General features: G+C 49.6%; 1 protein-coding gene across 15 annotated transcripts in view; it reads right to left on the bottom strand.

Annotated features, from left to right (window-relative positions):
- Nucleotides 1-27,109, bottom strand: part of TPM3 (tropomyosin 3) — a 127,836-nt gene that overhangs the window by 75,682 nt on the left and 25,045 nt on the right. For 6 of the 15 annotated variants that reach the window (XM_060255566.1, XM_060255548.1, XM_060255606.1 and 3 more), the window contains exon 1: nt 10,093-10,287. The exons of 7 other annotated variants lie outside the window; for them this stretch is intronic. In XM_060255566.1, coding sequence (XP_060111549.1) covers nt 10,093-10,224 — 132 coding nt within the window. In that variant the 5' untranslated portion in view covers nt 10,225-10,287. Of the gene's footprint in view, nt 1-10,092; nt 10,294-27,109 lie in introns of those variants that run through there. 2 more of the 15 variants (XM_060255556.1, XM_060255576.1) reach the window with 2 other exon arrangements.

Genomic DNA, 27,109 nt, shown 5'->3' with positions numbered 1-27,109 from the left:
TTGCGGAAGGAGAATAAGAACATAAAGAGCCCAGCTGGAACGGACTATCTAGTTCAGCTTCCTGTCTCACACAGTAGCCAACCAGTTCCTCTGGAGGGCCAACAACAGGGCAGAGAGGCCGAGGCCTTTCCCTCATAAGAACATCAGAAGAGCCCTGCTGGATCAGACCAGTGAGGGGCCATCTAGTCCAGCCTCCTGCCTCACACAGAGGCCTCAACCAGTTCCTCTGGAGGGCCGACAACAGGGCAGAGAGGCCGAGGCCTTTCCCTCATAAGAGCTTCAGAAGAGCCCTGCTGGATCAGATCAGTGAGGCTCCATCTAGTCCAGCATCCTGCCTCACACAATGGCCTCAACCAGTTCCTCTGGAGGGCCAACAACAGGGCAGAGAGGCCGAGGCCTTCCCCTCATAAGAGCTTCAGAAGAGCCCTGCTGGATCAGATCAGTGAGGCTCCATCTAGTCCAGCATCCTGCCTCAAACAATGCCCTCAACCAGTTCCTCTGGAGGGCCGACAACAGGATATGGAGGCCGAGGCCTTCGCCTCATAAGAACATCAAAAGAGCCCTGCTGGATCAGACCAGTGAGGGTCCATCTAGTTCAGCATCGTGTCTCACACAGTGGCCTCAACCAGTTCCTCTGGAGGGCCAACAACAGGGCAGAGAGGCCGAGGCCTTCCCCTCATAAGAACATCAAAAGAGCCCTGCTGGATCAGACCAGTGAGGGTCCATCTAGTCCAGCCTCCTGCCTCACACAGTGGCCTCAACCAGTTCCTCTGGAGGGCCAACAACAGGGCAGAGAGGCCGAGGCCTTCCCCTCATAAGAACATCAAAAGAGCCCTGCTGGATCAGACCAGTGAGGGTCCATCTAGTCCAGCCTCCTGTCTCCCACAGTGGCCTCAACCAGTTCCTCTGGAGGGCCAACAGGGCAGAGAGGCTGAGGCCTTCTCCTCATAAGAACATCAGAAGAGCCCTGCTGGATCAGACCAGTGAGGGTCCATCTAGTCCAGCCTCCTGCCTCACACAGTGGCCTCAACCAGTTCCTCTGGAGGGCCAACAACAGGGCAGAGAGGCCGAGGCCTTCTCCTGAGGTTGCCTCAAGGCTCTGGGACTTAAAGGCTTAGTGCCTCTGAATGTGAAGTTCCACTCAGTTACCATGGCCAGTAGCCAGTGATAGATTAATGGCGGATAAGCCTATCTAATCCTCTTTTGAATCTGCTTATTCCTGTGGCCATCGCTATATCCTCCGGCAATGCATTCCACCTTTCAATCATTCAGTGTAAAGCGGCGCAATCTAAAACCCGACCTATCTTTTTAAGGCTGGGGATGGAAAACCTCTTCAACTCACAGCTAACTTACAGCAACCCTTCAAGGGTTTTCAAGTCAAGGGACAAAGAGCTGTGCTTCATTATTTCTTGCCTCTGCATAACAGCGCCAGACTTCCTAGCCAGGGGCGTCAAACATGTGGCCCGGGGGCCAAATCAGGCCCCCAGAGGGCTCCTATCAGGCCCAAGAGCAACTGGCTGTCATCTGCTCCCTTCTCCCTCTCTGCTTCTTTCTGCAGCACAGCTTGTTCAAACGCACAGCAGCTACAGAGCAAAGCCTCTATTTTCTCCATTGGCTGAGGCTCCTCCCTTGGGGAGGAGAGAGAGAGAGCTTGCTTTGCCAGACTCTCTCAATCACAGAGCAGAACTATTGAGCCAAGCCTCCCTTCCTTCTATTGGCTGAGGCTCCTACCCCTCCTGGTCCCCTGGGGAAGAAAGGAAAGAGCCAGAGCTGCCTTTGCCCAGTTCCCTGGATTGCATGGGAGAGATGCAAAGAAAGCACCTTTAAGATGAACGAGTGCCAACGTTTTAATAACGTTTTAAGAAGTTTCTGTAAAAATCTTTAATTGTGTTTGTCCGTGTCCTTTATAAAGTTTCTCTCTCTGCTACCTGCCTTTACATTTTATGACACACGTGGCCCAGCCCGACAAGGCCACATTTATGTCAGATTCAGCCCTCATTCAGGAGAGCCAGTTTGGTGTAGTGGTTAAGTGTGCAGACTCTTATCTGGGAGAAGCGGGTTTGATTCCCCACTCCTCCACTTGCAGCTGCTGGAATGGCCTTGGGTCAGCCATAGCTCTGGCATAGGTTGTCCTTGAAAGGGCAGCTGCTGTGAGAGCCCTCTCCAGCCCCACCCACCTCACAGGGTGTCTGTTGTGGGGGAGGAAGGTAAAGGAGATTGTGAGCCGCTCGGAGACTCTTCGGAGTGGAGGGCGGGATATAAATCCAGTATCTTCATCTACCTCACAGGGTGTCTGTTGCGGGGGAGGAAGGGAAAGGAGATTGTGAGCCGCTCTGAGACTCTTCGGAGTGGAGGGCGGGATATAAATCCAATATCTTCTTCATAACAAATGAGTGCAACACCCCAGTCCTAGATAGTCTTCCATCCAAGTACCATCCAGGGCTGACCCTGCTTAGCTTCCAAGACTTTATTCGGCTAGCCGGGGCCATCCCAGAGCAATGTTTTCTGTTTTATGCCCAGCCCAACTCATTTTCATCATACCGGAGAATGCTGATCTGCTCTCTTTCTGTAAAGACCAGTCCCATCCAGTTGGGACTTGGAAGTCAAACGTAGATGGCTCCCTCATCCCAAAAGGGAAGTCCCTTTTCTCAAGGCAACTTTCCAGCCTCATGAGGGGAAAAGGCAGAAGGAGGACACGCCAACAGATCACAACCAACTCAGGGGGACCCCAAACCGTAGAGCAAGGGTGGCCAAACTTGTTCAAATGCACACAGAACGAACGTCAAATGTTTGAGAGCCACAAGACAGGAAGGAAGGTAGGTGTAAAGAAAGCAAATAGACGGGGGAAGAAGGAGGAGGTGGAAAGAAAGCAGCTTTTGACTTTAAACACATTCATCAAGACTCTGGCTGGCTTGGCGCGCAGAAGTGATTTCGAGAGACAAATGCCTTCTCTAAGCGGGCCGATGGGACAGTGAGGGCTTCGAGAGCCACACAAAATGTGCGGGGCCGAGAGAGCTCTTCCAGAAGCTGCCCTTTCAAGGACAACCCCTGCCATAGCTATGGCTAACCCAAGGCCATTCCAGCAGCTGCATTTTGGCCACCCTTGCCATAGAGCATTTCAAGCAAGAGATAAGCTGGGGTAGCTTGCCATTTCCTTCCACATCCCAACCCAGGCCTTACTTGGTGGTCTCCCATCCAACCCTGCTGAGATCTGATGAGCTCTGGCTAAACGGGGACTAACCAGGCTGCTTCAAGGTAACATCTATTAAAACCTTTTGGTTTGGGGTGTGTGTGTGTCTCCCAACCAAGTTCTGACTGTGGCCAGCCATTCTCAGTTCCCAAATGCTGACAAGCCAAGCCCTAAGCTGAGCTATTTGAGCATAGTATAAACAGGGGAATCACAGTGAGGATAAATACAGAAACCAGATTTTTTTTTTTTTGTTTCTGGAGCTATTTGAACAGGCAGGTCTGAAACTGGAAGGGCGCTGCCAAATGCACACAAGAAACAATATTTGGCATGTTTGGTGTAGTGGTTAAATGTGCGGACTCTTATCTGGGAGAACCGGGTTTGATTCCCCACTCCTCCGCTTGCAGCTGCTGGAATGGCCTTGGGCCAGCCATAGCTCTGGCAGGGGTTGTCCTTGAAAGGGCAGCTTCTGGGAGAGCTCTCTCAGCCCCACTCACCTCACAGGGTGTCTGTTGTGGGGGAGGAAGGTAGAGGAGATTGTGAGCCCCTCTGAAATTCAGAGTGGAGGGCGGGATATAAATCCACTATCATCTTCAAAGTGATATGCATTTGTTTGATTTTTTAGTAAGTTCAGCAGACAGCAAACATGCACCGATCACATACTACTCCGATTAGAGACTGGTGGCATGCAGGAAACTAGTGTTCTGAATCTTAAAAAAGACAGGTAAGGCAGTTCAGCCAAGGTTGTGGAATGAGACCAAAGTGCTTCAGATCCACACCTTAGAGACTGCAAACATACAGCTCCTTAAGTCTCAACGCTTCGCCTCGCAGGTAATCAGGTGTCAGATCAGCTGCTAAGCAAAAACACGATTTCCTGCCGAGCAGCTCCTGAACCGAGAGCCCAATGGCAGGTGATAAAGTATCAAATTGTGAACTGCGCCCATGAAGCAAATCTACACCTGTAGTTCTTGGGAGGCCAGACTGGTGATACTGGGTTCGCTGCTTTGCCGGGAGAGAAAGAAGGCAGGAAAAGGCTGACCGGTGGTTTCCACACAGCATTCCTTACTCCCAAGCAGCACCTGCTTGAACCACAGTTAAAGTTAGAACATAAGAGAAGCCATGCTGGATCAGGCCAACAGCCCCACCCAGTCCAACTCTGTGTGTCACACAGTGGCCAAAACCCGAGGGCCATTAGGAGGTCCAACAGCAGGGCCGGAACTCCAGAAGCCCTCTCTGCTGTTGCCCCCCAAGCACCAAGAATACTGAATATCACCGCCTTAGACACAGCGGCCCATCTATATGTTGTGGCTAACAGCCACCAATAGACCTCTGCTCAATATATATAGGAACGTACATATAAGAAAGTAAATGAAGCCGAATTTTGCTTATCCAGAACTCCATCTCATCTCTCTGGACAAGACTCATGGGAAAAGCTGGCCCATCAAACACCAAAGACTCAGATGGCTGAAGCAGCAAACAAGTTTTTGTCTCCCTTTCATGTTTGGAACTTGCCACGCAAGAAAACATGAAGCTGCCTTATACTGAACCAGACCACTTGCCCAGGGGTGTCAAGCATACGGCCCGCATGCCGGATCAGGCCCGCAGAGGGCTCCAATCAGGCCCTCCAGCAACTGGCGGTCATCCGCTTCATTTTCCCTTGCCTGCTTTTTTCGGCCGCCATTTTGAGTTTCTCCCCAGATAAGCCAGAGCAGCAAAGCAGTCTTTCCCTCTCCCCCCCCCCCCACACCCTTTTCCCAAAGGGAGGAGCAGCCTCAGCCAACGAGGGAGCTTGGCTCTATAGCTCTGCTGGGTGATTAAGTTTGCCAGGCTCAATTAATCACTGCAGAGCTACTGAGACAAGCCTCTCTTCCTTCTAATGAATGGCTGAGGCTCCTCCCCCTCCTCGTGCCCCAGGGAAGAAAAGAAAAAGTCAGAGCTTCCTTTGCCCAGTTCAGGAGAGCTACGAGTGCTTTTAAGACTAGCAACATCAGAAGAGCTACGAGTGCTTTTAAGACTATCAACATTTTAGTGAAGGTATGAGCTTTTTGCCTTGCTAGAGAGAGAGTTTTGTTGGGCTTGTAACTGGGTTCCCCTCCTCTTTGTCACTGCACTCATGCCCTCCAGTCTTTCTCGATAGGAAAGCATGTGAACTATTTAGAAGAGAGAGATCAGCATTAGGCTGAGAGTGTGTTCCACCCCAGGTTTCCCCTGCAAATTTTCCTTATTTTTTTCTTTCACATTTTCCTTTGATTGGGGGTCTTGAATTTAGACTTCCCAGATAGTAGGCTGACACTGACCACTGTACATGGCTGTCTCTCTGTTCTTGTAGTTGGTTTTTGGGGGGAAGTTTTGGGTTTTTTTAGATGTAGTCATTTTTCTGGGGGAAATTATAGTTTTGTAGACAAGCACATAGCCCTCAGTCTGTGCCATGGTGCCTTCGCATGTTCTTGACTAGTACATGAAGCAACTTCTGTACAAAAGATCACAATGCCCAGCCGCTTCATGTTCCTCTGGGTCTTAGGCTCAAAGCATTGACCATGAGATGTCGGTAATGTATGTCAATGAATCAAAAGTAGGTTTGTAACTTACAGATGTGCACACCTGAACAGCACATATTCAAGACTGGTACAGCACAGACACTGTCTGCAGTTTTTGATGCAATAATTCATAGCAAGAGGTAACATTTATCAGAGACTGTAAAGCAAAACATTGCAAGTGGGCTAATATTTTAAGCATGTTTTATTTTAAGCAAAAAAAAATATCTTTAGTTGTGTGTCTGTGCCCTTTATAAAGTTTATATGTCGACTACCTGGCATTACATTTTATGATACACATGGCTCGGCCCCACAAGGTCTCATTTATGTCAAATCCAGCCCTCATAACAAATGAGTTCAACGCCCCTGCACTAGCCCATTAAATTTAGCATACTCCTACTCTTTCACATCCCCTACTGCCAGCCATGAAAGAGCTAGAAAAGATTCTTATGTAAGGATGTGTCACTGGCAACCAACATCAAGTTAATTCATGCCATGGTGTTCCACATCACTATGTATGGATGTGAAAGTTGGACAATGAAGAAAGCAGACAGAAAGAAAGCGGATTCATTTGAAATGTGTCGCAGGAGAGTTTTACGGATTCCATATACTGCCCAAAAGACAAATCAGTGCATTCTAGAACAGGGCTGATCAAACTCACAGGGGTGGCGGCTATAAGCATAACCAGCTTCAAAAGGGGATTCGATAAACCTATGGAGCAGAGGTCCATTAGTGACTATTAGCCACAGCGTATTGTTGGAGCTCTCTGTCTGGGGCAGTGATGCTCTGGATTCTTGTTGCTTGGGAGGGACAACAATGTGAGGGCTTCTAATGTCCTGGCCCCACTGGTGGACCTCCTGGGTTTTTTGGCCACTGTGTGACAAGAGTGTTGGACTGGACGAGCCATAGGCTTGATCCAACATGGCTTCTCTTATGTAACGTAAGCGCCACATAGAATGTCAGATGTTTGAGGGAGGGAGGAATGGAGGCAAATAGATGGGGGGCAGAGAGGTAGAAAGAAAGCAACTTTAACGGCATTCTCCAAGCTGCTGGCTGGCTGGGCTTGGATAAGGGATTTAAAAAGACAAACAACTTCTCCAAGCCGGCCAACAGAGAGAGCTGACAGAGCCACATGCGGCTCCCGAAGCAGTTTAGTTACCCCTGTTGTAGATGAAATCAAGCCTGAACGCTCCCAAGAAGCTAAAATGTTTCAACCAAGGGCACAGTATGAGAAAGCAAGAGTCAATGAAAAAGCCAATAACATTCGGAGAAGTCAAAGGCAGCAGGAAAAGACGACGGCCAAGATAGATTGCCTTAATGAAGGAAGCCACAGCCCTCGGCTTGCAAGACTTGAGCAAGGCTGTGAATGATAGGAGGCTTCAGAAAACATTCATTCATAGGCTCACTCTGAGCTGGAAACCACTTGAGGGCACTTCGCACGGACACAGAGCCAGATCTCTCTCACACACACCGAGCCAGATCCATTTTAAAAAACTGGAACTGCCAGGGACAAAAGCAGGGACCTTCTGCATGCCAAGCAGATGCTCTGCTGCTGAGCCTTGGCCCCGCCCCCCCCACTCAACGGCAAAATGCCTCCTTGCCCAACAAGTTCTCCTGATTTCCCAATTCGGAGCCCAGGGGCCACCCACCAGGATTGCACTCCATGGGAAACGGGGTGCAGCAGCAGCAGGAAAAAGCAACTCAGCCTATCTTCCCTGCCCCTCTCCCAAGTTCCTTCTAACCAAGCAGCCAGGGTCAGCGCCTCTCTCTCATCCCCGCCCATCCCTCCCTGGCTTCCAACCTCAACCGCCACTTCATTTCCTGAACAGGCAGCAGGAAAGCCACCAGTTGCAACCCAGATCCGTTCGAGGAGCTCACTTTTCCCGGAAGCGCCTTTCCAAGGGCGCTGAGAAACCCCTCACTCTTGGCCTCATCCCCCCCCCTCCCTACACACACACTGATGTTAAGGGATGTCTCTTTCCCCAAGGCATCATGAACAAAGAGAGCCCCATGCTAGCTAGCACTGTTCTCTCCCTGACCGCCCCCCTTCCTTCCTGATGGTGTCATCAGGAAGTCCCTCCCTCGAGGTCCCTGCAGCCAGTTTGAACGCAGCCCCACCCCACAGTCCCCACTAACTGCTGTTACTGTGAACTGCCCAACGCCATTAAGAGGGCGAGTGCCTCAAATGACCACGCGATGAGACGCCAAGAGCAGACATCTCCTCCCCGCCCCCTCGAATAATCACCCCATTTAGAGAACCCCCAGAACGAAGCCGTTTGTACAGATTCAGGCCAACACCTCCTTTGTCTGGTAACAGGAAGCGTGCTTAGAGAGCCAGTCTGGTGTATTGGTTAAGTGTGCGGACTCTTATCTGGGAGAACAGGGTTTGATCCCCCACTCCTCCACTTGCAGCTGCTGGCATGGCCTTGAGTCAGCCGTTGCTCTCGCAGGAGTTGTCCTTGAAAGGGCAGCTGCTGTGAAAGCCCTTTCAGCCCCACTTCCCTCAGAGGGTGTCTGTTGTGGGGGGAGAAGATCTAGGAGATTGTAAGCCGCAGGGCAGGGTATAAATCTGCAGTCTTCTTAACCTGGGATCTTCTGCATACAAAAAAATGGTCCTGAGCCCTCTCTTTAGCATTAACCTCCCCTCCCCATTACTACATTCTGCTGGTTCCAAGTCAGTTTCTGCATGATTTCTCTGGCCCCAGAACACCCCGATTGGAGTGCCAGGCTGTTCTGCCTGCCCTTGACCCAGAGGCACTCCCCTTTCGGTGGTGCCCCACCCATCCTTCAGCCATTTCCCCATCTTGCCTATCAGATCTCACAGGCCCTCACGTTCAAACAGCACATAATTAAGTTCAAGATTTCACTATTACAGTGTTGGAATAGCCACTGGCTACGTAGCCTTTTTTAAAAACGCAAAGGCATTACACAAGTTCTTGGAGAAGAGCACAAAAGGCTATAATTAAATATAACTAGAGGGAACCTTCATGCCTAGAAGCAGCATACCCCTGATCAGATATTGGGATGGGGAATGCTGCTACTTTTTTGGGGGGCACTGCTTGTGAGCATTACAGGGACATTGCTAAGCCCCTGACAGATACACAGAAGGGGAGGGGAAAGACCTCCACCGGAGGAGATGAACAGGCCTTTGTGCAATGCTTCAGGTCTTTTGGTGGGCCTCCGTGGGCAAGACGAACCTTTGGTCTGAGCCAGAAGGGGCAATTCTTATAAAGAATTAGGTTACATTTACAGCAACCAGTTGGGCAAGTACTATCAACCTTTGTGACTAATAACATTCAGCCAACATCTGCCTCCACACACCAGAACAAACAAGAGTACAGCAAAATGGATTCACACCCTGCTGCTGAAAACCAGAAACCGAGAGTCAGATATTTGGCTTGACCTAATCAGAGAATCCTCACTGAAAAAAAGCAAAAAAAGCTACAGCAAGAAGGTCTATCACAAGCAACAAACACACAGCATCCAAGAAAAGAACCTCCATGTTCAACAGTCGTGAACCACACTAAAGACCTCGTGAACCACACTAAAGACCTCTGGGGCAGGGGAGAAAAGGAAACTTGAGAGTGAACGACACAGCATGGAGGAGGAAACTGCAGAATGGCTGGCGTCGAACTGAAGATTAAAGAAACTTTGGATCAGACCCCAAGGGCTGAAACTCAGGCCTAGTACAGGGAAACCAAAACTCAGGCCAAGCACAAAGGCTTTTGGGGGCAGGCAAGGCCACCCCCAAAGGACTCTCAGGGGCAGGAAAGGGAACCAAACTCAGGCCAAGCACAAAGGATTCCGGGTAAAAGCAATGCTGCCCCGCCGAAGTATTCTGGGCTCAGAAGGCCACACACAAAGGCATCTGGAGGCTGGCAAAGACACCCCCAAAGGACTCTGGGAGCAGAGAGGAAAACCTAACACAGGCCAACCGTGAAGGATTCTGGGGACAGGCAATGCTACCCCGCCAAAGGATTCTGAAGGCAGGTCAAGAAGCCACATTCCACCCAAGCGCAAAGGATTCTGGGTAAAGGCAATGCTGCCCCACCAAAGGATTCTGGGCACAGAGAGAAAAGCCACATTAGGCCAAACACAAAGGAGTCTGGGGGCTGGCAAACACTTAGAACCAGCAGAAAGGACTCTGGGAGCAGGGAGGGAAGCCTCACTCAGGCCAACCGCAAAGGATTCTGGGGGCAGGCGAGGCTACCCCGCCAAAGGATTCTTTGGGCAGAGCAAGAAGCCACGCTCCGGCCAAGCGCAAAGGATTCTGGGAGCAGGCGAAGAGGCTCCCTCCCGCCAACCAACCCCCTCCGCTTTTCTCCTTCCTTTCGACGGGGCGCTCCTCTCCTCGGCTGCCGCCTCCCTTACCTGCTCCCGGGCGCGGCGCTCGGCCTCGGCTTCCCGCTGCAGCCTCTCGGCTCGCTCGTCCGCCTCGTCGGCGTGCTGCTGCAGCACCTGGATCTTGCGCTTCACCGCCTCGATGGTGGTCGCCCCGGCCATGACTGCTGCTGCTCTCTGCCCGCTCGAGTCTGTCCGCGCCGCCGCCTCTCCCGACAACCCTCGCGCCCCGCCCTGAAATACCGGAACCCGCCCCTCCCCCCCAGTCCCGGCACCGCCCCGCAGGGCCCCGCCCGGTGACGTCACGCCGCCCCGCGCGAAAGCCCCGGATGAGGGCGGCTCCCTCGGCTCAGGGCCCGAACGCGGGGTTGCTATGGGGGCGGGCGCCGGCCTCCTGGAGCCAATGACATTCTTCCCATCTCCAGTGCTGCAAGATGGTAGCTTCGCCTCTGTGGCGCTGAGGATCACACCTTACATTCTCTTACCTGGGAGCAGGCCTCCTTTTGGGCAGGAGCTCACAGGAGCAGAGCAGAGCTCCAGAATCTCTAAATTTTATTGTACTCTTTCTTTCTTACCCACTCTTTTATTGTACTCTTTCTTTCTTAGCCACAAGCATAGCCACCTTCAAGAGGGGGTTAGATAAAAATATGGAGCAGAGGTCCATCAGTGGCTATTAGCCACAGTGTGTGTGTGTGTGTGTATATATATATATATATATATATTTGGCCGCTGTGTGACACAGAATGTTGGACTGGATGGGCCAATGGCCTGATCTAACATGGCTTCTCTTATGTTCTTATTCCCCCAAATATCTTCCCCCAAATATCTGGATGGGCCAATGGCCTGATCTAACATGGCTTCTCTTATGTTCTTATTCCCCCAAATACTTGCTTCTGGGCTCCATTGTTCAAACCCCCTGTGAGAATTTTGCTGAACTCTTAAAGGAATGTTCCTTCTAAGCTGCAGAGTCTTGTGAGCAAAAAATTCTGCTTTGTGAGCTACTGGTATAAAAGTTGTGAGCTACGGCATAAATTATTGAACTCTTAAAGGAATATTCCTTCTAAGCTGCAGAGTCTTGTGAGCAAAAAAATTCCACTTTGTGAGCTACTGGTATAAAAGTTGTGAGCTACGGCATAAATTATTGAACTCTTCAAGGAATGTTCCTTCTAAGCTGCAGAGTCTTGTGAGCAAAAAAATTCCGCTTTGTGAGCTACTGGTATAAAAGTTGTGAGCTACTGCATAAATTATTGTGCTGTGGGGCCATTTTCTCTAAGCAAAGGATGGTGGAAGACAGGAGGGCCTGGCGTGACTTTGTCCATGGGGTCGCAAAGAGTCAGAATCGACTGCAACTGAACAAAAAAGACAAAAATTTGTGAGCCGGAGGCTAAAAGTCTGTGAGCTAGCTCACGCTAACTCGGCCTAGAGGGAACACTGCTCTTAAGATCTGGCAAACTTTCTAATATTTCTCCCCACAAAAAATGAGAAAATAACCAAAACATATAACGCAGACAGGTGGAAATCTTCATCAGACCACCATAGCCACATAGGAGAAAGAAATGTAAAAAGTATGATGGGAGGAACATCTTATTATGACTATTATATTTCAAGAAGCGTTTTAAGATAGATGCTGAGCTGACAGAATTTAGTACACCTTCCGGTGATGCTAGGGGGTATGTGGCATACGCCAATGGGTTGTGCCAATGAGCTCCAGCACCTCTTTTTCTACAAAATGACCCCTGCCTGGGAGTAAGCCCCCTTGGATAAAGCGGTTTACTTCTTTTGAGTAAACCTGCGTGCCCTGCCTGTTGCAAGCTGACCTGGGAACAGGCCCTATTGCAAGCAACGAGGAGGTTTGATTACAAGGTGGTGCTTGAGGAAAGAATGGAGCTAGAAAAGGAAGGAGGGGCTGCTACCACCTGTTGACCAGTGAGGGGAAAACCCATTGAGATTACAGAGGTTTAAAAAGGTCAAGGTAGTCCCCCTGTGCAAGCACCAGTCATTGTCAACTCTGGGGTGATGTTGCTTTCACAACGTTTTCACGGCAGACTTTTTACGGGGTGGTTTGCCATTGCCTTCCCCAGTCATCTACACTTTCCCCCGAGCAAGCTGGGTACTCATTTGACTGACCTCGGAAGGATGGAAGGCTGAGTCAACCTGGAGCCAGCTACCTGAACCACCTTCCGCTGGGATCGAACGCAGGTCGTGAGCAGAGGGCTCCGACTGCAGTACTGCAGTTTTACCACTCTGTGCCACGGGGCTCTTAACTTCATAGTGAACACACATGAGGAACTGCGCTGGGAAGAACCTGCAATCTTTAGGCACCGAAGTTTCTGTGAAACTACTTATGTCCTGCTGACGTCCCCTCAGATGCAAGATGCCTCAGCTGAACAATAAAATGTATTGTAGGGAAATAAAGGAATAAAAGAATAAAATGAGAAGGCCTGAAACCAAACGCCACAATAAAGTCTATTTTTAAAAACTACAAGGAAATTGTAGTCAGAGCCGCACTAAAGAGGAGCACTCCTAAGAGGGGAGAAGCATTTTTTTTTCTTGAAAGCTAATGCTAAAGAAGACTGTTATTATAATTAAATTTATTTATAACATATAATAAAACAATTTGTTGTAAATTTACAACATATAATAAAACATCTGGTCATAAAAACAGAACAAACATAGAATTAATAGACACAATTCTTTTGGAAAAAAGAACCTGCAATTTTTGTTAGATAAAAGCTCCACAGCAAACAAACAAATCACCAGGAGTAGATGGGATATCAATAGAGCTATTCCAAGACAAAAGAAACTCCATCAAAATCTTAACAAGAATACATCAATAAATAAGGAAAATAAAATAATGGCTCACAGATTGGAAACGATCACTGGACGTTCCGATTCAGAAAAAAAGGGAGACATCAAAGACTGCAGCAACTATCGAGCCATCACATTAATTTTGCATGCAATTAACGTGCTGCTCAAAATCTTACAACATAGACTGCTACCATATACACAATGAGATATGCCAGGTTTTCAAGTGGATTCAGAAAAGGAAGAAGCACTAGAAACCATGTTTCAGATTTATGTTGGTTGCTGCTGCAGAGAATTTCAGAAGAAAAAAAGTTACACAGATTACACCAAAGTTTTGGACTGTGTGGATCATGAAAAGCTATGCTCGGTTTTAAAAGAAATGATGGTGCCATGGCATCTGATTGTTTTGATGTGCAGCCTGTACTCTGGACAAGAAGCTACTGCTAGGAAAGAATATGGAGAAATAAGAAGAAGATATTGGATTTATATCCCACCCTCCACTCCGAAGAGTCTCAGAGTGGCTCACAATCTCCTTTCCCTTCCTCCCCCACAACAGACATCCTGTGAGGTAGATGGATTATATCCCACCCTCCACTCTGAAGAATCTCAGAGCGGCTCACAATCTCCTTTCCCTTCCTCCCCCACAACAGACACCCTGTGAGGTGGGTGGGGCTGGAGAGGTTCTCACATAAACTGCCCTTTCAAGGACAACCTCTGCCAGAGCTATGGCTGACCCAAGGCCATTCCAGTAGGTACAAGTGGAGGAGTGGGGAATTAAACCCGGTTCTCCCAGAAAAGAGTCCTCACACTTAATCACTGCACCAAACTGGCTCTCCACACCAGAGAAAGAGAATGTTTCAATTCAGCAAAGGTGTTAGACCAGGATGTATTTTATCTCCCTATCTCTTCAATTTATATGCAAAACAGATCATAAGGAAAACTGGATTCAAATTTGGACGAAGGTGGAGTGAGAATTGGTGGAAGGAACATCAACAAACTGAGATATGCAGGTGACACTTCATTACTGGCAGAAAACATGACAACTTGAAATGAAGACTGCTGAAAGTTGAATGCCAATGCTGAACATCAAGAGGACAAAAGTAATGACTTGGAGAATTATACAATCTAAAGGTTGATAATGAAGAAACTGAGATTAAGATTTTCTGTTTCTTGGTTCAGTCATGCAGCCAAGAAATCAGAAGTAGATTGAAACTGGGTTAGGCAGCCATGAAAGACTTAGAAAAGATTCTTAAGGATAGCTTGTTGACGATCAAGATAATTCAAACGATAGGATTCCCCGTTACTATGTATGTGTGTGAAAGTTGGACAATGAAGAAAGCTGGCAGGAAGAAGATTCATCTGAAATGTGGTCTTAGAGGAGAGATTTATGGGTATCATGGATTGCCAACAAGACCAATCAGTGGGATCTAGACCAAACCAAGCCTGAGCTCTCCTTGGAAGCTGAAATGACCAAACTGAGGCTATTGTATTTTGGTCACATTATGAGAAGACAAGAGTCATTGTGAAAGCCAGTCATGCTAGAAAAGGTTAAAGGCAGCAGGAAAAGAGTTCCAACATTAGATGGGTTGACTCACTGAAGGAAGCCACAGCCCTCAGTTTGCAAGACCTGAACAAGGCTGTTAATGAGAGGACAGAAGAACATCAGAAGAGCCCTGCTGGATCAGACCAGTGGTCCATCCAGTCCAGCATCCTTCCTCACACAGAGGCCAGGCAGTTCTTCTGGAAGGCCAACAACAGGGTGTAGAGGCCGAGGCCTTCCCCTTATAAGAACATCAGAAGAGCCCTGCTGGATCAGACCAGTGGTCCATCGAGTCCAGCATCCTGTCTCACACAGTGGCCTCAACCAGTTCCTCTGGAGGGACAACCACAGGGCAGAGAGTCCAAGGCCTTCCCCTCATAAGAACATCAGAAGAGCCCTGCTGGATCAGACCAGTGAGGGTCCATCCAGTCCAGCCTCCTGCCTCACACAGTGGCCTCAACCAGTTCCTCTGGAGGCCAATAACAGGGCATGGAGGCTGAGGCCTTCCCCTGATGTTGCCTCCTGGCTCTGGGATTCAGAGGCGCAATGCCCCTGAATGTGGAGATTCCTCTTAGTCACCATGGCTAGTAAGGTCGCCATAAGTGGGGAACCACTTGATGTCTCTCTTAACTCATACAGCTGGAGCTAGATAAACCGGGCAAAGGACTGTGAGGAGACAGTTCTAAAGCAGAGGCACCACAACAGAAGAGGCTCTGCCTAGCAGCCATCATTAGGAAGGCACATCTCTGCAAACGATCTTAATGGAGGTCAAAATAAATCATTAGTGTCACTAGGGCAGCAAAATACTTCAGGGCGTCAGCAGGATTGCTGTTCACGCCACTTGAAGGAACGAGTCGGTGCACCGTCATTGTGAAACTGTGGGCTGAAAGCCGTGAAGGCTGACGGATCTTCTCCCAGCATCGGCCTTTACAGGGCCACTGTTGGCGATGGTGGTTGGTGGTGACTCACGAAAGTTCATCCTCTGCCACAAATTTTAGTAGTATTTAAACTTCTGGACGGTCGCTCTCTTCTACTGCTGTGGACAGATTGACACGGCTTCCCATCTTCACCGACCACCTTTTGTAACCTCAGTTACTCGGCCCCCTAATCGTCTCGTTTTTGAGCCACTTTTCAGATCTTTCCTATTCTTGCGCTGTTTGGCTCCGAATGGGGCAGGTTGCCTGTTAACCAGCAACTGACTGAGAACTCCAGATAGGAAGTGAAGCCTGAAGTGCTTGGAGAGCAATTAGGTACATATATGGGCAAGAGAAGCAGAATTAACCTTTGCAAAGTATCATCTGGGGCTTTTGCTGGGGGAAGGAGCCGGGCTGGGTAACATTCCATTCCAGTGAGGTCCTGCCCGCACTGCGCACACGCAAAACACACAAATGCGCACACACGCCCCTCCGTAGGCCTGTCGCTTTCCTTTCTGCAGCGGAAAGCTGAGAAATCAGTTTCTGATGCTTTCCCGCCTGAGTTACTGTGTGGGATTCTCATTTCGCAAGCAAGAGTTCGGTGGTATTACGTTACTCCTGGAAGATCCAGCGGTAGTTCACTTGCTCCTTCTCTTGGAGTGCTCAAAAGAGAGAACGCAGCCTGATTCAGAGCTGTGTGTAGCTCCGTCTGTAGAGTTGTCAGGTCTGTGTTGGAAAATAACTGGAGACTTCAGGGAGGGGTTTGGGGAGGGGAGGGGGCTCAGCATAGTACAACGTCACCCTTTAAAGCAGCCATTTTCTCCCAGGGAGCTGATCTCTGCCAGCTGGAGATCAGTTGTAAAAGCATGAGATCTCCAGGCCCCACCTTGAGGCTGGCAACCCTAATTTCTGGACTAGGGTTACCAACTTCCAGGTGGGGCCTGGAGATTCCCCAGAATCACACCTCATCTCCAGTCTACAGAGATCAGTTCTCCGATGGACTTTATGGCATTACATCCAGGGCTTTTCTTGTAGCTGGAACTCCTTTGCATATTAGGCCACACACCCCTGATGTAGCCAATCCTCCAAGAGCTTACAGTAGGTCCTGTACTAAGAGCCCTGTCAGCTCTTGGAGGATTGGCTACATGTGTGGCCTAATATGCAAAGGAGTTCCTGCTACAAAACCCCCCCCGATTACATCCATAAGGTCCACGTCTTTCCCCTCCTCCATGCCTCCCTCAAATCTCCAGGAATGTATAAGAACATAAGAGAAGCCATGTTGGATCAGGCCAATGGCCCATCCAGTCCAACACTCTGTGTCACACAGTGGCATACATATACATACACACACACACACACACACTGTGGCTAATAGCCACTGATGGACCTCTGCTCCATATTTTTATCTAACCCCCTCTTGAAGCTGGCTATGCCTGTAGCCGCCACTACCTCCTGTGGCAGTGAATTCCACATGTTAATCACCCTTTGGGTGAAGAAGTACTTCCTTTTATCCGTTCTAACCCGACTGCTCAGCAATTTCATCGAGTGCCCACGAGTTCTTGTATTGTGAGAAAGGGAGAAAAGTCCTTCTTTCTCTACTTTCTCCATCCCATGCATAATCTTGTCAACCTCTATCATGTCACCCCGTAGTCGACGTTTCTCCAAGCTAAAGAGCCCCAAGCGTTTTAACCTTTCTTCGTAGGGAAAGTGTTCCAACCCTTTAATCATTCTAGTTGCCCTTTTCTGGACTTTTTACAATGTTATAATATCCTTTTTGAGGTGCGGCGACCAGAACTGCACACAGTACTCCAAATGAGACCGCACCATCGATTTATACAGGGGCATTATGATACTGGCTGATTTGTTTTCAGTGCCCTTCCTAATAATTCGCAGCTTGGCGTTGGCCTTTTTTATTGCAATCGCACACTGTCTTGACATTTTCAGTGAGTTCTCTACCACGACCCCAAGATCTCTCTCTTGGTCAGTCTCTGCCAGTTCACAGCTGGCAGATGGCAACCCAGATGCAGTCGGGACTGAGAGCCCTTTTTGACCTTCCCTCATCTTTCACTGTCTGCAGAACGACACTGAACTGGGCACGAGTATTCTTCTCAAGAGGAGGGCGCAGCAGAGAGGAACAGCAGTCGCTGACAGGTCAGTGTGAAGACACACAAGAATTTGACTGCTGAAGCGAAGCCGGCAGAAAAAGAAACAGAGCTTGTTCAAACAGCAGCATGGTTCCTTCTCCTTTTCCCCCCACACTCCTGGTTTGTTGAATCAGTTCATGTTTCCTCTCGCAACCACTCCTGCTTCTAGAAGTCATCTTGGAAAACCTGGACGTCCTCCCCTCTGAGAGTTTTCTCAAGGGTCAGATACATTGACCAGTATTGCTGGCATGCACACCCCACACCCCGAGATGTAAAGAGGCTTTGCACTAGTCCAGCAGTGTCAAGCATGCAGTTCGGGGCCTGAATCAGGCCTCCGGAGGGCTCCTATCAGGCCCCCAAGCAACCGGCTGTCATCTGCTTCTTTCTCCCTCTCTCTTGCTTCCTTCTGCACCACAGCTCGTTTTGCAAGGCTTGTTCAATTGCTCAGGAGCTACTGAGCAAAACCTCTATTTTCTCCATTGGCTGAGGCTCCCCCCCCCCAGTCCCCTGAGCCAGAGCTTCCTTTGCCCAGTTCCCTGAACCCCATGGGAGAAACACAAAGAAAGCATCCTTAAGACCAATGAGTGCTAACATTTTAAGCATGCTTTACGTTTTTTTTTAAAAAAATATTTGTGTTTGTCTGTGTTCTTTATAAAATGTATAAATCTGCTACTTAATGTTTAAAAGGTACACACATGGCCCAACTCGATATGGCTCGGCCTAACCTGACAAGGCCCTCAAGGTCTCATTTATGTCAGATCCGGCCCTCATGGGTTCGCCACCCCTGCGCTAGTCCAAAAAAGGAGAGATTGTCCGAAGTTCTGTCCATGTCCCCGTTCTGTAGGCAAGCAGGAAAACTGCAGAATCCAGCCTCCTGAAAATCATTCGGTTCTATAAAAGAATTTCTAGCCTTCACGAAGAGGGTAACCATGTCAGTCAATCAATCAATCAATCAATTTTTATTTGTATCCCGCCCTCCCCGCCGAAGCAGGCTCAGGGCGGCTAACAACATAATCAGTCTACAGTAGAAAAGCTAGAACTGAGTCCTGTAGCACCATAGATACTAACAAGATCTGAGCAGTATAAACTTTCGAGGGTAAAGCAAGTATCTGTCAAATGGACCTTTGGCTTTTAAAAGCTACACCCCAATATTTTGCTGGCCTCTTAAGGTGGTATTGGACTCCAATCTAGCTCTTCTAGCCTTCCTGTTTGTGATCACAGGCAAATCTGCGGCAAAGCCCATAGAACTGTTGAGAAAAGGCCTCAGTTTAAAGAGGTTTTGGTACTACACATAAAGGAAGAAGAGGAGGAAGAGAAGGAGATTGGGTTTATACCCCACCCTTCACTCAGAATCTCAGTGCGGCTTGCTTTCCTCTCCTTCCTTTCCTCTCCCTACGGCAGACACCCTGTGAAGTAGGTGAGGCCGAGAGAGCTGCTCTTGAGAGAACTTGTGACTGGCCCAAGGTCACCCAACTGGCTGCATGTGGAGAAGTGGGGAACCAACCCAGTTCTCCCGATTAGAGTCCACCGCTCTTAACCACTACACCAAACTGGCTCAAACTGGAATACCCCCCCCCCCAAACGCCAAAAACTGCAGAATAAGACAAAATATCGACTTATTAAAAACACTCGAGACAAGTAATCTCTGGCTGCGTTATGCTCAGCCAGGGTGACGCATATCGCTTGGTATCTCTTCCTTGAGTTCTCTTCCCCCGACTCTGGACTTAGCACTGTGGTAATAAATACAGCCGTGCGGTGGGGGGTGGAGAGGAGCTGCCATCTGGACAGGCCCGGAGGAAGCCGGCTGAATGTCTCCCGTAAAGCCCTCGCATCTGTCAAGTCTTATTCCTTCCTTGCTGCGGTCAGCACAGCAATCCTTCGCCTGACTTTGCAATTAGCACCAGCTAGTAACACATTCCTTGGCACGGGCCGGCCTGGAGTCCTCGAGGAGGAGCGTCTCGCTGTCTAAAACGGTTCAAATGCTCAAGGAGCAAGCTGCGAAGTTCTCTCCTGACTCCCGTGCCTCCAGCGTTGCTAACCTACCAGTTTTTAACGATCTGACCCATCAAACTATATTATACCTCGTGGTCAATACTGGGGTGATCGCAGAGCTGGATTAACAATTAGGCCATGTAGGCATTGGCCTATGGGTCCTTACACCTTTAGGGGCCCTGGGCTGGCTTCCCCCTCCCAGTTTTCCCAATTTGCTTTGTGTGGCTGCTGCTGGCGTTGTTGCCAAGTTTGCCTCTCTCTGCTAGGGTTGTCAAGTCCAATTCAAGAAATATCTGGGGGCTTTGGGGGTGGAGCCAGGAGACTTTGGGGGTGGAGCCAGGAAACATTAGGGGTGGAGCCAGGAAACATTAGGGGTGGAGCCAAGATCAGGGCTGTGACAAGCATAATTGAACTCCAAAGGGAGTTCTGGCCATCACATTTAAAGGGACCGCACACCTTTTCAATTCCTTCCTTCCTTCCATAGGAAATAATGAAGGATAGGGGCACCTTCTTTTGGGGCTCATAGAATTGGCTCATAGAATTCTTTTTGAAACTTGGGGGGTATTTTTTGGGAGAGGCACTAGATGCTATACTGAACATTTGGTGCCTCTACCCCAAAAAACAGTCCCCCCAGAGCCCCAGATACCCACAGATCAATTCTTCATGATTTTCTATGGGAATAAATCTCCATAGGGAATAACAGAGTTCCCAGCAGACATTTCCCTCCCCTCCCCCCGCTTTCTGACGACCCTGAAACGGGGGGAGGGCCTCCAAACTGGGGGATCCCCTGCCCCCACCTGGGGATTGGCAACCCTACTCTCTGCCTCTCCCCCCACCCCCAGCTTAGTAAAAGAGGCTTTTAAGAAAAGTGCCTGTAGGCTGCAGTGGGGGGCCGTGGGTGGTAGGGCAGGCGCTCTGACTCTGAGATAATTTGTGAGGGGGCCCCCAAGATTTCGACCGCCTAGGGCAGGGGTGGGAACAGTGGCTCTCCAGACGTTTCCCCCCCCCCTACAACTCCCATCAGCCCCAGCCAGCATGGCCAATGGCTGGTGCTGATGGGAGTTGTAGGCAAAAAACATCTGGAGCGCCACTGTTCCCCACCCCTGGCCTCGGGGCTTCCACAAGGTTTAATCCGGCACTGGGTAATCGATACAGACCTTGCCAAGCTTCCTTCATGACTCATCCCATTGTGCCAGGGTCAAACTTGGCCGGACTTTTCCCAGCATGCCTTGTTAGCGAAGGCTAGCTTGGTGGGGCTTCACAGAAATAAATGGTGAAGCGGGAGTTTCCTCATAGCCCACGGAAGCTCCTAGAGCCCTGTTCCCAAGCTGGGAATGCCAGCCTCCAGGTGGGACCTGGGGAGCCTCTGGAATCACAGTTTGTCTCCAGGTGGGCAGCTCGTTGGTCTGAAGCCGCAGAATGGATTTTGAGCCCAGTGGCACCTTGAAATAAATAGGACCGGGCCTTCTCAATAGCGGCACCTTATTGGTGGAACCAGCTGCCGGAGGAGGTGCGGGCCCTGCGGGACCTAGGCCAGTTCCGCAGGGCCTGTAAGACAGCCCTCTTCCGGCAGGCCTATAACTGATAATGAGAACATCTCTGGGTGGAACAAAATGCTACTACAGACCGCTGGTTTTATTTTATCTTGTTTTATTAATTATGGTTTTAATTGTACTTGTAAACGTTTTAATTGAATTATGTGAATTATTATGCTGTAAGCCGCCCTGAGACACTTCGGTGAGAAGGGCGGGATATAAGTCCATTAAATAAATGAATGAATGAATGAATGAATGAATGAATGAATGAATGAAGACCGACAAAAGCTTATTCGAGGTATGAGTTTTCATGAGTAAACTTTTGTGAGTCTTAAAGGTGCCACTGGACTCAAAATCTGTTCCAGCTCATCTCCAGACTACAAAGATCAGTTCCCCTGGAGAAAATGGATGCTTTAGGAGGTGGACTTTGTGGCCTCCCCAGGCTCCCCCCCCCCCAAATCTCCAAGCGTTTTCCCACCTGGAAATGGCAACTTCACCCCCCCATCCCCTACCAGTGGCCGGGGCAGGGGGGAAAGACTTGGCAACCCTACCTCAATCCCATGTGTGTATCATGTGAATGGATCAATGCAGAAAGGTTTCCCTGTTTATTATCAGGGCCGGCTCCAGGTTTCAAGGGCAGGAGGCCTCAGGGCTTTTTTGTAGCAGGGACTCGTTTGCATATTAGGCCGCACACCCCTGCTGTAGCCAATCCTCCTGGAGCTTACTGTACAAAGAGCCCTGTAAGCTCCAGGAGGATTGGCTACATCAGGGGTGTGTGGCCTAATATGTAAGGAGTTCCTGCTGCAAAAAAGTCCTGTCATCCACTAATTGCACTACTCCCTCAGGTGCACACATGTCCATATTGGCCCTACTCAGTTTATTCAACGTATTGCTAGTTCTTTTCCTGCTCCCAAATTAGAGTTGCCAACCTCCAGGTGGTGGCTGGAGATCTCCCACTGTTACAACTGATCTCCAGGTGACTCTCAGTTCCCCTAGAGAAAATGAAAGTTGGACTCCATGGCGTTATTTATTTATCTCTTCTCTTTCTTTGATTATGCCCCAGACCTTGCCCTTGTCACATTCCACCCCTGAAATCTCCAAGTATTTCCCAGCCTGAGGCTGGGAGCCCTTTCCCAAATCTGCAATCCACATTTGAACTGGGGGTCGGAAAAAATTAATGTAGATTCTATCAGTGGCTATTACCCAGATGACTAAATAGGTCCTCCGAGGGCAGGGGTGGCCAACGGTAGCTCTCCAGAAGTTTTTTTTTGCCTACAACTCCCATCAGCCCCAGCCATTGGCCATGCTGGCTGGGGCTGATGGGAGTTGTAGGCAAAAAACATCTCATCAGTCATTCATTCATCATTTTATTTATATCCCGCCCTCCCCGCCGAAGGGGAGAGCTACCGTTGGCCGCCCATGTCCTAGGGCTTTTTTTGTAGTCAGAACTCCTTTGCATATTAGGCCACACACCCCTGATGTAGCCAATCCTCCAAGAGCTTATAGTAGGCCCTGTAAGAAGACTCCTGTAAACTCTTGGAGGATTGGCTACATAAGAGGGGTGTGGCCTAATATGCAAAGGAGTTCCTGTTACAAAAAAAAAGCCCTGGTGTTCCAACAGTGGTTGCCTTCACACAATAGCACCAAAACGTGGCAGCAGTAGTCAGCGGTGTGGAGATGAGCACAGTGCTGCCAGCTGTACGTGGGGGGACACCTGGAGGTTTTGGATGTGGAGCCCACGGAACGGCAGGCCCTGCCATTAGGCAAAGTAGGAGAATGCCTAGGGCGCCAACCTTCTGGGCTGAAAATTGGGCACACCCCCATGTGACTCAGTGACGTTATCAGTGAACGGGGGGGACGCCAGAAGTTAGCCTTTCCTAAGGTGCCAGACAGTTTAGGGCCAGCCCTGCTGCAGAGGGTGGGGTTTGGGGAGGGGAGGGACCCGAGCACGGTATAACGCCATAGAGTCCACCTTCAAAGCAGCCATTTTCTCCAGAGGAACTAGGGTTGCCAAGTCTATGGTACCATAGAGTTTTCCCTTCCAAAATACTAGAGCGTCTGAGAAAACCATAGAGTTTTCCCGGAATGCCTAGAGCGGCTGGCGTGTGACATCGCTGGCACAATGACATCACTCGCGGTTGACGTCATCACGCTGGCGATTTCGGGGGAGGTTCCCCCCGCCGGTCCACATTGCGCCGGCGGGTTGGGAACCTCCTGGGCAGGAGAAACTTGGTAGCCCTAAGAGGAACTGATCTCTGTTACCGTCTCCAGGCGCCACCTCAGGGGTGGATCTGGGTGAGGGCAGAAGGGGGTGCTTGTCCTGGGCGCCACTGGAAGTGGGGGGGGGGGCGCCAAATTGGGTATGGAGTCCATTCTATTCTGTAAGCCCATAAGGTAGAATAGGCCCCTGAGAGGGCACCATTTTTTAATTTTGCCCCCTCAAAAAACATGTAGATTCGGTCCTCGGCCACCTGGAGGATGGCAACCCTGTAAGCTGCCCTATGGACATTTTTTTTAAAGCGGCATTTAGCTCTGTTCCCCTCCCCAAAGTGTCTGTGGAGAGACAGTTTCCACACAGCCACACTCCCCTCCCGCAGCCACTCCAAAGATTCCCCTTCAATCGTAAGAAAAACGAGATTTTTCCCCCCTCCACACATTAATGGGGAAATCCTCGGGAACAGTACTTGGAATGAACCCCGAGCCGTGGGAACATTCCCCTTTCGTCCAGAGGTCTCTTCCTTTCTTTGTGATGGGGGAGGGAGAAATGAAACAACTTGGGGAAGCACTCAGTCAATCGGTGACTTCCGGTTGCTAGGGGAGGGCTTGGCTTTCGTGCCCTGATCGTGGGCTTCGCAGAAGCATCCGGCTGTGGGAAATGGGTCTCTCTGGCTTAACATTTGAATCACTGGGCTTTTCTTGTAGCAGGAATATCCTTTGCATATTAGGCCACACCAGGGGTGGAATTCTAGCAGGAGCTCCTTTGCATTTCAGGCCACACAACCCTGAGGTAGCCAATCCTCCAAGATTTTACAAGCTTGCTCCTGGCTCCACCCCCAAAGTCTCCTGGCTCCACCCCCAAAGTCCCCAGATTTTTCTAGTCAGAACTCCTTTGCATATTTTTGTAAGCTCTTGGAGGATTGGCTACACCAGGGGGCGTGGCCTAATAGGCAAAAGAGCTCCTGCTAGAATTCCATCCCTGGGGCACACCCCTGATGTAGCCAGTCCTCCTGGAGCTTACATTAGGCCCTGTATGAAAAGCCCTGTAAGCTAGCTAGCAATTTATTTATTTATTATTATTGATGTATGGCCCAGCCTTTCCCGCATGGGCTCTGAGCGGGTCACAACAGTCGATAAGCCAAGGTTAAAATCAGATACATATAATAAAACAGTATACAATCTAAAAACAATACAGCAGTCTAAAAACGAACTCCAATTCTGCAGTTGGTGGTATCAGTTGCCTCCACTCCTTCCATACACCCCCCAGCTGGTATAAGATAAATGGGCTGACAAATTTCATCGGGGGCACTTAGGGTTGCCAAGTCCAATTCAAGAAAAATCTGAGGACGTTGGGGGGTGGAGCCAGGAGACTTTGGGGGTGGAGCCAGGAGCGAGGTTGTGACAAGCATCATGGGACTCCAAAGGGAGTTCTGGCCATCACATCGAAAGGGACCGCACGCCTTTTAAATGCCTCCCCTCCATTGGAAATAATGAAGGATAGGGGCACCTTCTTTTGGGGCTCATAGAATTGGACCCCCTGGTCGAATCTTTTTGAAACTTGGGGAGGGGGGGTCTTTTGAGGAGAGGTGTTGGATGCTGTGCTGCAAATTTGGTGCCTTTACCTCAAAAAACAGCCCCCCCCCAGAGCCCCAGATACCCACAGATTCATTCTCCATTATTCCCTATGGGAATTGGCCTCCATAGGAAATAATGGAGTGCCCGACAGTCATTTTCCCCCCCACACACACTTTCTGATGACCCTGAAGCGGGAGGAGGGCCCCCAAACCGGGGGATCCCCTGTCCCCACCTGGGGATTGGGAAGCCATGGGGCCCTCAGCAGGGAAGCCACAGGATAACAAAATGTCCACCACCTCAGTTGAATGCCTGGCGGAACAGCTCTGTCTGACAGGCCCTGCGGAACGGCAACAGTCCCTGCAGGGCCCTAATCTCCAATGGGAGCTTGTTCCACCAGGTAGGGGCCAGGACAGAGGACGGGCTACATGCAAATATGCAATATGCCTAATATGCAAAGGAGTTCCTGCTGCAAAAAAAAGCCTCAGTGGGTTGCTACCTGGCCACCAGTGAGGGGTGGGGAAGTCGGGTTGCCAGATCCAGGCTGGGAAATTCCTGGAGAGGACAAGGAGTGCCATAGAGCTAGGGCTGCCAAGTCCAATTCAAGAAATATCTGGGGACATTGAGGGTGGAGCCAGGAGACATTGAGCGTGGAGCCAGGAGACACTGGGGGTGGAGCCAGGAGACATTGAGGGTGGAGCCAGGAGACATTGAGGGTGGAGCCAGGAGACACTGGGGGTGGAGCCAGGAGACATTGAGGGTGGAGCCAGGAGACACTGGGGGTGGACGGAGCAAGGTTGTGACAAGCAGAATTGAACTCCAAAGGGAGTTCTGGCCATCACATCGAAAGGGACCGCACACCTTTTAAACGCCTTCCCTCCACTGGAAAGAATGAGGGATAGGGGCACCTTCTTTGGGGGCTCGTAGAATTGGACCTCCTCATCCAACCCTTTTGAAACTTGGAGGGTGTTTTGGGGAGAGGCACTGGATGCTATGCTGCAAATTTGGTGCCTCTACCTCAAAAAAACAGCACCCCCAGAGCCCCAGATACCCGCAGATCAATTCTCCATGACACCCTATGGAAATCAATCTCCATAGGAATAGTAGGCGCCCAGCAAACATTTCCTCCCCCCCCCCCCCGCTTCGCTTTCCGATGACCCGGAAGTGCTGGAGGGCCTCCAAAACGGGAGATCCCCTGCCCCCGTCTGGGGATTGGAAACCCTACATAGAGTCCACCTTCCAATACATCCACCTTCTCCAAGGGAACTGATCTCTGTAGTCTGGGAAGGAGCTATAATTCCTGGCAGGGCTTTTTTGGTAGAAAAAGTCCAGCAGGAACTCATTTGCATCTTAGGCCACACCCCATGATGTCGCCACTGTTCCGTTTGCATATTAGGCCACACCCTCTGATGCCTTGCCAGCCAGAACTGTGTTCCTGCTCAAAAAAAGCCCTGATTCTTGGTGATTCCCACATTCCACCCGGAGGCTGGCCTCCCTTGACTTTTTGTCTAATCCAGCAGGGCGCTTCTTACATTCTTCAGCCAACTGTTGTATTAACAAGAGGGAAAAAACGTTGGTCTTCTGGGAAAGGAATGTGTTCTCTGGCCCCCTCTCCTGGCCGGCTTCAGGACACATGGAAATCCTTAGATGAACAGAGATGATTCCAACGATAGGCGCCTCGGTCTCCGTGGGAAACTGCAACATCGGAATCGTGACCTGCCCCCAACTGATAAGGAATTGTGGACATTGATACGTCTCGTAAATGACTGCGGGCAGGGCCATTGAGGTTCCTTATTTGGCATCAATTATTTGTATCATCAACTGTGTATAATTGTGCCATTTCTCACTTGTAAGTAAATTTGTATTTTGTATATGATAGGAGGCTGGTCTTCACAGAGGTTTTTAGCTAATTTCCCTGCATCACCTGGAAGTTGGCAACTGCAGTTTTAATGAGGGCTGTTGACTGACTTACCACCACGAATCTGTCTAATCCCCTTTCTTAAATTGTTTATTCCTGTGGTAAAGAAAATTGTGAGCCATACAGAGGGCATGGTTTCTATTTAAACAAAGCCTGAATGTTACCTTGATTTATGGCACTTCGCACCTACAACAGCAGTCCGCTTTTGATCACCCTCCAGTGTTGTTTCAGCCCTGCTTTGTTCTAACAAACACAGATCCCTATTTGTGATTCTTTTGATCTGCTAAAAACATTCCCATGATTCTACGTACCAACTCACTGCCCACTTATATTAAGAACTGCTGTTTGCCATTCCCATTCTGTCTGATGAAGTCTGCTTAAGAGCATACGAAAGCTTACATTCTGAATAA

Source organism: Heteronotia binoei, chromosome 1 (genome assembly GCF_032191835.1).
Source record: "Heteronotia binoei isolate CCM8104 ecotype False Entrance Well chromosome 1, APGP_CSIRO_Hbin_v1, whole genome shotgun sequence".
Taxonomy (NCBI): domain Eukaryota; kingdom Metazoa; phylum Chordata; class Lepidosauria; order Squamata; family Gekkonidae; genus Heteronotia; species Heteronotia binoei.
This window is presented reverse-complemented; position numbering and strand designations above follow the sequence as displayed.